General features: G+C 32.5%; 1 protein-coding gene and 1 long non-coding RNA gene across 2 annotated transcripts; both read left to right on the top strand.

Moving 5' to 3' along the window:
- The first annotated feature begins 652 nt into the window (after window positions 1-652).
- On the top strand, window positions 653-7457 carry LOC106421314 (protein argonaute 9-like). Its single transcript, XM_013862153.3, has 23 exons — window positions 653-1186; window positions 2594-2802; window positions 2907-3112; window positions 3192-3410; window positions 3492-3628; window positions 3727-3824; window positions 3913-4010; window positions 4077-4230; window positions 4327-4443; window positions 4528-4635; window positions 4726-4788; window positions 4858-4971; window positions 5074-5248; window positions 5357-5472; window positions 5560-5700; window positions 5793-5935; window positions 6024-6089; window positions 6173-6236; window positions 6317-6428; window positions 6503-6576; window positions 6666-6760; window positions 6848-6879; window positions 7061-7457. The coding sequence occupies exons 2-23, from the start codon at window positions 2596-2598 to the stop codon at window positions 7240-7242; spliced, it is 2721 nt and encodes a 906-aa protein (XP_013717607.2). The 5' UTR covers window positions 653-1186; window positions 2594-2595; the 3' UTR covers window positions 7243-7457.
- A 619-nt stretch (window positions 7458-8076) lies between these two features.
- Window positions 8077-11088, top strand: LOC106421319. Its single transcript, XR_001284162.3, has 2 exons — window positions 8077-10671; window positions 10764-11088. It is a non-coding gene; the product is annotated as an uncharacterized LOC106421319 (long non-coding RNA).
- The last annotated feature ends 2483 nt before the right edge of the window (window positions 11089-13571 follow it).

The raw sequence follows: 13571 nt of genomic DNA, 5'->3' as shown, positions 1-13571 counted from the left end.
ATAATAATAGAGTCCGTACATTGAAGATAGAAACTAAATGCAAACGACTTACTTACCTGAGCTTATAAGATTTACATGGCTTAATTTTGTTTTACATTTTTGGAAAGTGACTTAGGAAAAATATTATATAACAAAAATAAATAAAATTTATGAATTTTATAGTAGCTTTAAAATTTATGGGAAAATTTTTTGTTGCATATGTCTAATAAAAGAGTCCGCATAAACGCTAAAGATAGAAATTAAATATAAACGACAAATTCGAAAATAACTTACTTACCTGGTCTTTAAGATTTACATGGAAAGTTTCATTATACATTTTTGGAAAGCGATTTTTCACAAATATTATTAAAAAAAAAAACTAAATACAAGTTATAAATTTTATAATAGTTAAAATTTATGGATTTTGGGGTTGCATTTTTCTAATAAAAGAGTGTGTACAAACACCATAAATTGAAACTAAATGCAAACTACAAGTTTTAAAATAACTTGCTAGATTTACATCGAAAAATAGCATTATGCATTTTTGGAACATGACTTTGCAGAAATATCATAAAAATAAATAAATAGAATTTGCATATTTATAATAATTTAAATATTTATGGATTTTTTTCTTTTTGCATTTACAAACTGTTTGGGTATAGTGGGTTTGAATAATAATAGTGATTGTCAGTTTTATATGTAAAAACAAACATTAAGAACAGAAGTTATACATGAAAATGATGGATTGCTGTTCATATAGAGAAGATCGTAGGAAAGGCAAACAATAATATGATGGCTTGTAAAAAAATTACTCTAAACTCTAAAGTTGTTATCCAATCACAATCATTATTTTGTTTTCTTTATATATATACAGATATGTCATTTGCAGCAGAATATAGAAATTACGGATTTGTGAACTTTTTTCAACGTTTTGATTTGACCATTTTCAAAATAAAGTAATAGTAATATATGTGGCACAAATAAAAAAGGAAATCCAAAGGAGGAAACACCTAATTTTTATTTTTTATTTTATTTTTTGATTAAGAACACATTATTTTCTTCTATTTGAATCTGCGTATATATAGGGTAGGGAGCGTGAGAGACTGCACCGCCCATAAATCTTTCGTCTCCTCAAACACCTCCCTCTCTATCCGTTGCTCTAGGGGTTTCTTCGTCGTCATTTCCTCTCTTAATCTCAGTGAAGCAGGTATACTTTTCTCCCTTTAAATCGTTCAACGCATGCCAACTATTTAGTATGATTCCATGCATAAATAAATTAATGTTGGCGTGTTTTTTTTTCAATTATAAAAAAATATTTAAATGATAACAAAAAAATATTTAAATTTTCCAAGAAAAAAGAGGTTTAGTTCTAGGAAAGTAAATTTGTCTGAACAAATTGTCTGGCTTATGGGAATGACATACTCCCTCCGTTAGGTTTTAGAAAAAAAAATTGTTTCACAAAGATAATTTTTTTTTGTATTTTCTATGAAAAATTGTGATATTTAAGAAAATTAATTGACTTTATTGAATTATTATTGATTAAAAATTATTAAAAATTAAAAATTAAAAAAACGATATATGTATTATAGTGATTTAATATATTTTTTTAATAGGTGTGAAATCACTAAAAAATCTATCTTTGTGAAACAGAGAAAGTATGTTATTAGAGTGGTAAAATATCTATATCTGAAGAATTTAACGGAATTCAATCTAAAAAATTTATAGCAAACCAAAATGGTATAATGTTCAGAATGAATCCAAAATTCTAATATCTAAAGAAACATAACAAAATCCGATCCGAACCAAAATATTTGACATCCAAAAATATACATGCTTAAATATATTAATTATTTTAAATCTAATATGCATAAATATTCAAAATATCTAAAATACTTGGAGTTATCCAACAAATCTGGAAAATATCCAAAATTATTCAAAATAGCAACAATAAATATTCAAAAATAAAAAAAAATACTTAAAACACTCTAAATACCTACCGGAGAGCTCTCCGGTGAAATATCCAAATCAAACCAATTTTCATGTCAATTTAGGTATTTAGTAATACATATACAAACTTACTTGTTGTATATTACTTTATTTTTGGATTTTAAAGATTCGACGTACATTTGATTTGTTTTTAGTTACATGATTTTAATGGATACCTGAACCTGAACCAAACACGCAAAAGTTAGAATGAATACAAACCGAACCCGAATTAACGTATAGTGAAAACTCTATAAATTAATAATGTTGGGACTATACCAAAACTATAATTTTTTTATTAATTTATAGAGATATTAATTTATTGATATACTAATTGAACCAAAAGTTCAATTTATAAAATTATATTATTTTATAGAGATTTTTAGTGTATATTAATTTATAGAGTATTAATTTAAAGAGGTTATACTGTAGATACCTAAAAAGGCTTAAATTTATAATCATTGAAAATCTAAAACATGAATATGAATATAAATCTGAACCGAACCTGAACAGCTGAGCTGATACCGAACTCCTAAAAGTACATGTTGTGTTCATGCTTTTACCATTACCATAAAAAATGTACTTTGATTCTGTCGTCATTTCTTCTGAACTTCTGATTGTCTTCCTGCAGATATGGATTCTCATGAAGCAAAACGGCTACCACCTCCCCCACCGGTAGTTCCACCAAACCTTGTGCCTGAACGAGAGCCTATCAAAAAGACCACCCTTCTTCCAATGGCTCGGCGTGGCATCGGGTCCGAAGGAGTGAGGACACCTCTTCTTACCAATCACTTCAGAGTCAACTTCAACAACGCAAATGGCCACTTCTATCGTTACAGTGTATGTGCACGTTTTCCTCTAGTATTCTATTGTATCACTGTTTTTTTCTGCTTATAAATGTTCATTGCTTTAAAGTACTTGCTTGGTATGATCCTTGGATACAGGTTACTATTACATATGAAGATGGGAGTCCAATGGAGGCTAAAGGTGTTTTTAGGAAGATTCTTGAAAAGGTTCAGGAAACGTATCGAACAGATTTAGGATCCAAATACTTTGCTTATGATGGCCAGAAGAATCTGTTCACCATTGGTGTTCTTCCTAGCAACAAAATGGATTTCTTAGTCGTTCTTGAAAACACACCTTCTAGCAGGTCCAGTTTGGTTTTAAAACATATTTACCATGTTGTTATCAAGTTTAAGATGAGTTGATAATATTCTCTTTATCTACAGAAACAACACTGGAAATGCTAGCCCAAATGAAACAAATGATGCGGACAGGAAAAGATCAAGGCTGCCACACCGATCCAAGAAGTTCATGGTTGAGATAAGCTATGCTGCAAGGATCCCCATGCAAGCTATTGCAAGCGCTATTCGAGGAAAGGAAACAGATAATCTTCAAGATGCTACAAGAGTGTTGGATGTCATTTTGCGTCAGAATGCAGCTAGGCAGTAAGCTGATTTGTGGAATGTCTTTCAGAAACATTCATTCTCTGTCTGGTCTTTTATACATGTTCTAACTTCTCTCTGCAGAGGTTGCCTACTTGTTCGCCAATCATTTTTTCATAACGATGCTCGGAACTATATAAACATTGGCGGAGGTGTATTTGGTGCTAGAGGGTTCCACACAAGCTTCAAAACTACTCAAAGAGGCTTATCCTTGAACATCGGTAATTCGTTTTTTAAACTTAATGTGTAATTAGACTCTTCTTTGTAACATTTTGGCTATTAATTAACACTTGTTTTTTTCGATTTTTCTTTTCTTTAGACACTTCAACTACAATGGTAGTACAACCAGGCCCTGTTATTGATTTTCTTCTTGCAAATCAGAATGTGAATGACCCAAAGTATCTTGACTGGAATAAGGTACACCATCTTATATGTGCTGCATAATATCACAGACGTTTTACTATCTTTGGGAAGTGTACTTAATTATCTGGTTTTATCTCATCAGGCTAGGCGTGCTCTCAAAAATCTTAGAGTTAAGGTTGTCCCCTCAAATAGAGAATGCAAGATAACTGGACTAAGTGAAGAACGCTGCAAAGATCAAATGTGTGTAGTTTACATGTTTACATCTCTTTGAGTTCTTTCCAACATATCTTTCTTTAATTGATATAGGTTTACTATGAATTCTAAAAAAGAGATGGGGGAAGTTCAGATTACCGTGTACAAGTACTTCACCGAGATTCGCGGTCTCAAACTGCGATATTCAGGTGACTTTCCTTGCATCAATGTTGGTAAGCCAAATCGCCCAAATTACATCCCCATTGAGGTAACTTTAGTGCATTGTTGTTTTCTTCTTTTTGTACTCATGAAATTTTCATGCACAGTCAGTCTTATGCTTTTTAAAAAAAAAAAATATTTTTAGCACTGTGAACTTGTGAGTCTACAGCGTTACACCAAATCGCTTAGTAGTTTTCAGAAGGCTTCTCTGGTAGAAAATTCTAGGCAGAGTCCACCTGACAGAATGGCTTCACTAACCAATGTAGGTCTTCTTTTTTTCCATTATCCATGAGACTTTGAATTTTTCTGTCTAATTTAATTTGGTTTTATGTTATTCATCTTGAAGAGTATGAAGAAGAGCAATTATAACGCTGACCTTGTGTTGCAAGAAAGTGGTGTCAGCATTGGCTCTAGCTTCATCCAAGTGGAGGGTCGCGTTTTACCAGCACCAAGGGTAGGGCTTACCTTGCTTCTCTTGCAAGTATCATTTCCTTTTTGAGTCTTGAAGGTTAAATGTTAATTATTTGTTCTTGTTTTCAAACAGCTGAGAATAGGCAATGGAGAGGAGTTTCAACCTCGCAATGGGCGTTGGAACTTCAATAAAAAGGTGCATAGATAATTCATATTTTCTAATTACTATTTCAAGCTATGATACTAATTGTATTTCTTTTTTCAGAAACTTGTTGAGCCAGTCACGGTTACTAGATGGGTTGTTGTGAACTTCTCTGCTGGATGTGATACAGATAGGCTAATTTCTGACTTGATTAGATGTGGAAAGATGAAAGGAATGGTAGGCTTTCTTTTGAATCATTACTTGACTATTCAGAAACTCAATCATATGCACTACTACTCTTTATCGTCCTTCCCTTATTATTTGTTTTTTTTCTTTCAGAATGTAGAACCTCCATACAAAGTCGTATTTCAAGAAAATCCTAACTATAGGGGTGCACCAGCCAATATCAGAGTAGAAAAGATGTTTGAGCAGATCCAATCTGAACTCAGAAAAGAAGGAAAGCCAAAATTCATTCTTTGCGTTCTCGCAGAAAAGAAAAACTCTCTTGTTTATGGTATAACTGTATTCTACTTACTATTCTTGAATATGGTCTCTCTCTTTTTTTTCTTTTTTTGTAAAAACTAATGAATGTAAATGTGAAACTTGTCTCTGAATGTTCCAGGGCCTTGGAAGAAGAAGAATCTTATTGAACATGGAATTGTTACTCAGTGTATTGCTCCTCCAAAAAACGTAAGAGATCAGTATATCACCAATGTTCTTCTCAAGATAAATGCCAAGGTAGTTTCTGAACATTGAAGTTTCAGTCATTTAAAATTTCAAGATTGGTTATAAAGACTTTACAAACTCTATTTCGTATATGCACAGCTTGGTGGACTGAACTCCCTGTTAGCTATGGAACGCTCACGAGCAATGATGCCTTTAGTAACGCAAGTTCCTACTTTCATTGTTGGGATAGATGTATCCCATGGTTCCCCTAACCAGTCTGACATACCATCAATTGCTGCGGTAACATTGTTTCTCGTTTCTTATGATGTCAACCATATATAGAGAGTTTAAGTCTAAAGTCTTGTATATGTTTGTGTGTTTTGAAACCATAGGTTGTGGGCTCCAGAGAATGGCCACTCATCTCGAAATATAGGGCATGTGTGCGCACACAATCTCGGAAAACGGAAATGATTGATAATCTCTTCAAACTTGTCCCCAACGAAAAGGGAAAACTAGTAGATGAAGGAATTTTCTGGTTTGACTTCTTGGACTACTCTTTGTGCTGTGTTCATATGTGGCAGAGGCTTTTGTCATATTAATGGGAAACTTTATGCACTTTTCAGGGAGCTCTTGTTCGACTTTTACATAAGCTCGGGGAAGAGGAGACCTGAACACATTATCATTTTCAGGTATATACTTATTAAGGTGATTTTTTGAAAGTAGTATATATAATACATTTTGGTTAACTTTTGGTTATTAATGTTACATGTAGGGATGGTGTAAGTGATTCACAGTTCAATCAAGTTCTCAACATTGAATTGGATCAAATGATGCAGGTATGGTTATTATGGTTTGTTTATTTAGTGTATGATCGACATTTATGGACTTGATTTATTTTCTTGGGTTACATTATTAGGCATGCAAGTTTGTTGAAGAAAATTGGGAACCAAAGTTCACAGTGATCATTGCCCAGAAGAACCATCACACCAAGTTCTTCCAGGATAGAGGCACTGAAAATGTTCTTCCAGGTAAGAATACATTTGACCTGAGCATGATTTTCTTTTGGCCATTGTGGTTTAAAATGAGTTGAAACATGTTGCAGGAACAATAGTTGACAGCAGGATCTGTCACCCACACAACAATGACTTCTATCTCTGTGCCCATGCTGGATTGATCGTAAGTAAATAGTTCCTTCTAGTGGAAGTCGTCTGCTCAAATCCATTATGAATGGAATGAAAAAAATTCTATTGATTTTGATGTTTTAGGGAACTACCAGGCCAACGCATTACCATGTGCTTTATGATGAGATTAGATTTTCGACAGATGACCTCCAAGAACTTGTGCATTCTCTATCATATGTGTAAGGATTACATCACTTTTTGTGTTCTTTATGTGAAACATTTGTTTATGTAATGTCTACTAAACTTGTCTGCTTTGGTAATTGTAGCTACCAGAGGAGCACCACTGCCATCTCTGTCGGTAAATTCTCACATCTTTTTAACGTTACTTGTTGTTTTGACTAATATTGTTTTCTTCTTAACATATGGTGGATTACTACTGACTTCGCTGCTTCCACTATGTGCAATAATCTTAATGCATGATGGTTGCAATATGTGCAAATATCTCAAGTTTCGTTAATGTTTTTTTGTTGTTGTTGCAGTTGCACCTATTTGTTATGCTCATTTGGCGGCTGCACAGATGGGAACTGTGATGAAATTTGAGGATATGTCTCTGTCTGAGAGATCATCGATCCATGATGGGATCACGAGATCTGGAGAAGCCCCTGTGCCACCCATGCCAATGTTGAACTCGTATGTTGCAAGCTCCATGTTCTTCTGCTAAAGGAAACATGCAGCCCACCGCTTTTAAATTTTCTTTGCTTATGAACAACAAAACTTTAAATTCCCCTTAGACTCTTCTTTTATTATATGATACTCTTGACGCTTCTTTGAGAGTTTTGCTGGGCTTTGTTGGAGTGAATGCTTTGATCAAAGCGGTATTTTGAGACATTATTAGTGTTGTTTCATCTATTCTACTATTTAACTTTGTTTTTGGTACTATCCCCTCAGCGATAGAAATTATTCTGGACTAACAATTAATTTAAAATAATTAAACAAATAAGTTGCAGCTATGGTGAAATTGGTAGACACACTACTCTTAGGAAGCAGTGCTAGAGCATTTTCACATTATGCTTAAGTTTCCGAGAGCCTTGTAGTGCAGTTCTTTACATACCACGCCTCCTGGCATATGGGGCTCGATCCCCACCCTCCTTCAATGAGACTAGTGGGCCAACTAGGCTGGTCCGTTGTGACCCAGTAAATCAATAAAAATTGCTTTACTGTTTTTCTGTGCAGAGCTTAAAATATTTTATTCACAAACAAAATATGAGTTGTCATCAAAATTTCACTACTTTCAATATTTGTTTTCGTTGATAAAAGAATTTCTACCATACCAATCTAGTCAAATTACAAACGTAAAATCAGTTTTGGTATGGTGGGGTTTTGAATAATAAGGCCAGTGTAAATTTTAAATTAAAAACGAACATTTAGAGCAGAAGACGTTATGCATGAAAATGATGGCTTCACTTTTCATCAAAAAAGCAGAGATAATGATAGTGATTGATTCGGATGTACGAAATGTCTTAAAATTATTTTCTATCTACGGCTATAAACTTAGAGACAATTAGCTAAATATATCCAAGATGAACCTATATTTACTAATTACATACTGATTGATGTTAATGGTCTGGTATATAACATTTAAGCTATGAGTAGACGATTTTGGCTTCTGTAACGATGAAAGCTTTGGCTGCCAATTCTGACTCTGCAGAAAGCAAAAATGTGACAGCTGAATAATGTGGTGTTTGAAGCCATAAATTTACAACTGGAGCATTTCTAACCACGTGATTTCTATCCATATTTACAGGTATATTATTTAGATAAATGTAATATACGAAGAAAAACTAATGGAGGAAACTAATTAACAATATGGTTATAACAATATAAAAAAGATAAGACAAACTATCTCTCTACACAACAACCAAACAAACTATCTCTTTACCACGATACAAAAATATGGGTAACTCATTTTTATATGATATTTATAGTTTCGCTAAAAAGATATATGTCCTGCAAATTGCTCTTCATTAGTCTCAATTTAGAAAAACTACAAGCATATGAAAAGGAATATATTTGGAGATTTTCCAATCCGTCTAACAACAATGACAACACGTAAAAGTTTCAGCTTATGTAATTTGTAACCGCTAGGACATAGTGTTATATATGATCTAACATAACATGTACCAGATAATAAATTATATATTAGCAAACATAACATGTACTAGGTAACAAAATCATCTATCAATTTTTTATATCAAATTATATATTAGGTAACAGAACATGTACCATGTAACAAATATTTTATCAGATAACAAGTCTATGTAGCATACCAACCATTTATTAATAATTTGATATCAACTATGTATAAGTTAAAATAACATGTACAATGTAACAAACTAATTTATCATACAATGTAACAAACTAATTTATCAGATAACAACCAATTTATCAAAAAATGTATCAACTCGCAAACCATATATCTACCAATTTATTAAATAAGAAACCATGTTTGAAACAATGTATAAGTCGACAAACTATTTACCAAAACATTTACCAATTAATTAAATACCTATGATCTTCCCAAAAGTTAATTAAATTCATACACTACAAAAAAGGGGAACATTGTGACTAAATTTTATGACAAAAAGTTTTGTCACAATATTGTGACTATTTACTTACTAGATAGTGACTAAATTTTTTTGTCGCAAAATCGTAAATATTTTGTCACAATATTGCGATGAATGTATAAGTAACAAAAAAACGTTACAAAAAGTTACAAATATGTGACGAAGTGGTTAGTCACAGATGATGTTACGGAATCGAGACTAAAACTCGTCCCTACTAGATACAATTTCGCGACTTCCATTATGTCACCCACTATGACTGAAGTTTGTAATCATATATCATCTCAATTCACTCAAAATTTAATCTTATTCAAACATTAATCTTAAATCTATAATCAAAACTCCAAACACCATACCGTAAACTCCTAACTTTAAGTTATAAAGATTAAACCTTACACATAAAGTAATAAATTATAATTACTATAAACTTAACTAATATTTTACACTCATACAACTTTTTTAATTTTCAATTCTAATTTAAAAACCTTAACCTCGTACTTCTTTTTTTTTTTGAAAAAAGACATAACCTCGTACTTTAAAGCTAAACCTCAAATTGTAATCCCCAAACTCCAAACCCTAAATAATAAAAGATAACCTTCGACACTTTAAATCATTGTAGTTAAAATCATAAATAATAAACAAAACGTAATCACTAATTTTTAACAAAAAATATAATCACTAATTATATACAAATACTTTAAACATTTACATATAAAACTTAATAAATTTTATTTTTTAAAATAAATTAAATTTACATACACTTTTTAAAAACCAGCATGTTAATCTTTTATAAATCTTGACACCAAACCCTAAAAACAAACTTCAAATCATATACCCTAGATAACTCTACTCTTGAACTTAGACTTTTAGTCATAGAAATTAAATCACGAACTCTAATAACAAACCTTCAACTTTAAACAAATTCATGCAACCATATACCCTAAACTCTAAATTATGTCTTAATTTTTTTTTAAATTATCATAAAATTTAATTCGTAAACCATTACACCAACATATAACCATTAAATATACTTAAACAAAATTAATCTAGTTTTAACAAAAAAAAAACAATTTTAGTTTTCCCACGTTTTGAGAATATACAACTCGTTCTGGCTTCATTTTTTTTAGGCATTAATCTAGTTATCCCACGTTTTGAGAATATACCTTTTTTTTTGTAACTGCGTTTTGAGAATATACTTCTATCTCATAACCCTACTTTACTCTTCTGTCTCTTTCTTTTTAATTTCGTGTAGCCTCCACCTACACTTTTCTCTCTTTCTCCAAACAAATCAACAATCCTCTTGATTCTTTTTTTTTTGTTTCAGTTATCCATTTGATTCTATCTCTCTCATTTTCTTATCCCTTAGAACATCTCTTTCTTTCCCCTTATCTCTCTGTGATTTTAATTTATAATGTTTCAGATTCAGTGTCATGCTCTTCTCCCTCATTAAAGGTAGAAACTCACGACCCTACTGCCTCTCGACGACTATACTGATCCGTACGTAATGCAAATGTTATTAACAAGTTCATGTATGTCTCTCTCTCAGTTTCATTTCTTTTCTATTTTGATTTGTTATTTTTTCAGATTCCAGATTGGTTGATTTGATTTTATTTGGTGTTAGATTTCGGATACAGATCGATGTAGCTAGATAGAGCCAATACATCGTCGTAGATTTGGCGACTACCCTGTTCGAGGCTTTCATCAGGAAAATATGAAAAGCCAGGAGAATACAAGGACAGCGGGGGTGTGGACAAGGGCAGAAGAAGAATCTACAAATGCCGATTGTTTGCTGTAGTTTGATAGAGACAAAGGAGACCAGTGTTACCCTAATTTTCTTTGCTTTGGTTTGTATTATAATTGGTTATCTAGTACCAACTTAATTTTTTGTAACCAGTTAACCAATATGTGGTTCAGATAATCAATAAAATATATTTTAGTTACAATTTTCTTTTTCTTATAAATTTAATATTTATAAAAAGAATCATGTTTATTTAATATTAAATTAAATTAATTTTTCTAATTGATTTTTAATATAAAATTCTTTAAAAAAATACAAAGCCACGCAATAACCAAATTATTTGGTGAGTATTTGATAATTACCACGAATATTTAAGTGACTATTTAGTTATAAATTGCAACGGATGTGTGACAAGAATGATGTTACAAATTGTGACGTATTTACTAACGTAATTTTGTGTAACTCTTTGTGTCGTTTTGTGACTACGTTTATCGCGTAACAATTTGTGACAAAACTAACACTATTGCAATCGTCTCTATACTTGTGACAATTTTGTGACTCAATTAAATTTGTGACGACTTTATTGTGACCGTTAAGAAATAGTCACATCTTCGTCACAATAGAGAATTTGTGACAAAATATTTGTATATTGTGACTAAAAATATTGTCACAATATCTACTTTTTCTTGTAGTGATAATTTGAAAATTATTAATCAAATTTGAAAATATTCATAATCTTCCCAAAAGTTAATTAAACTTAGGGAACATAAACTAAGAACAATATAGATTATATGATTACGTCTTGCCGAACGGACACCATCAATGCAGAAAACTCGTTTCTATTCGAGTTAATAACCGTTCCACGTCCACGAGTCTGACAACGCTTTTAGCTACGCAGAGCAGAGTCTAGAAGTATTATAGTCTTGAAATTATTAATCAGAAAATATGAGTACTTTGCCAATATAAGTCTCTGATATGGCTATAGACACCATTTAATTCTAAAACATATCAATCATATTTTATTTTAAAGATAAAGTAAAAATATTAAAAATCATTGCAAGAGCTTTGTTTTCTAAAAGAAAAAAATATTGATATTGAAATTGTTATCTTTTTTTCATTTAACTTTTATAACTACATTAAATACAATTAAATGAAAAAGATTACAAACTAAATTTTATAGTAAAATGTTTTTATCTACCGTCAACCTTTTTTTTGAGCAACATCTACCGTCAACCAATCACAAACAACAAGACAACAAAACCACCACTGCACATCACGCCCTCTCCTTTATCCTGCTGCACCCGCCTACGTAAGCATTTATATTTTAGCTTTGACCGAATAGTATTGTCAGCGCAATTTGGTGTGGTGGAAAATTTATTACTCTTAGTTACTTTAAAATTTTGCCAATCAAGTGATATAACATTTTCTCCTGATTACTCTGCTCGCTGTTTAAATAGAGTAAAACACACTATTTATTACTCTAGTTTTAACGAGAGTGCCGCCATTTATTACTTTTTGTTATAAATCATAAGATAGATGTCCATAACCGGTCTAATATTAAGAGAGATAGACGACCCAACCCTATAGAGACGGCCGCATGAAGAGGAGAGAGATGCGGCTTAGGATTTAGAGAAAAAGAAATCCTATTTTATTTTCCTTGTAGTTGTACACTTTCTATATTTATGTCTTTCCTTTTATCTCTTTGTAACTCTCATATATAAGGGCACCTTATGATTGAGTAATAATACACACAACTTACAGATTCTTAAACCTTAAGTTTATAACACGTTATCAACACGATAGCCTCTAACACCCTGAGCCTAAAACCAAATCAACAAAACCCTAAAACCCTAAAACGAAAAGGAATCTGCCTCGGAACTTCAAAGAGGTCGTTCTCCCAAACCGTGAGGACCCAGAAAACGATCAAGATATCAAATCAAAGCCCTTGCCGACACGAATCAGTCAGTGCAAACCTCTTGTCGATCTGACCACCGACGCGCCCTCACGCACAGATACAGTGCACGCCGATTTGCTTTAAAACCCTAATCCGAATCCGACGATACCGACGAACCCTAATCCGTTCGCGACTCCATTCCAGCTCGTGTCCACCTGATCAGCTCCAGGCCCAAGGCGTTCCTGATCCTAGACAAACTCAGCTCCATCATGCATCAAGGACAGCTCGCGTTCCAGACTGCAAGCGCCCCGTTCGCATCAGAGCCGCTCGCGATCCCGACTGCAACAGCTCCCGTTCGACGATCAGCTGCTCGTGTCTCCAACCTCAATCCGTTCGTGTCCAGGCCAGCTCGTGTTCAGCTCACGTCCAGCTCGCGTTCCTGTCCAGCTCCAGGTTCATTCTCTTGGTGGTCCGGTTTCAACAATCTACTAAAACTAAAGGTAAATTTAAATTCTAAGAACATGAAAATCGAATTTGGATTGCTTGTAAATAATGAAACCATAAAACATAATCTCTAAAGATAAAAGCCATAGGATAATAGATCAATCCCTAATGAGTAAATCGAAGCTCTATAAGTTCGATCCCAAACCCTAATATTGAGATTGATCCATTAATCAATTAAAATCAAAGCCTTAAAGGTTTTGAATCTCAAATCAAATCTCTTTGATCTAAAATCAAATTTTCAAAAATACCTAAACCCTAATTCGAAAAACTAATTAATTAAAATTGATTGAATG

This window comes from Brassica napus, chromosome C9, assembly GCF_020379485.1.
Source record: "Brassica napus cultivar Da-Ae chromosome C9, Da-Ae, whole genome shotgun sequence".
Classification (NCBI taxonomy): domain Eukaryota; kingdom Viridiplantae; phylum Streptophyta; class Magnoliopsida; order Brassicales; family Brassicaceae; genus Brassica; species Brassica napus.
This window is presented reverse-complemented; position numbering and strand designations above follow the sequence as displayed.

Coding starts and splice junctions, on each gene's coding strand:
- LOC106421314 (XM_013862153.3), top strand. CDS start 2,596: ATGGATTCTCATGAAGCAAAACGGCTACCACCTCCCCCACCGGTAGTT. Junction 4,011..4,076: donor GAACGCTGCAAAGATCAAAT/GTGTGTAGTTTA, acceptor TAATTGATATAG/GTTTACTATGAATTCTAAAA. Junction 6,429..6,502: donor CACTGAAAATGTTCTTCCAG/GTAAGAATACAT, acceptor AACATGTTGCAG/GAACAATAGTTGACAGCAGG.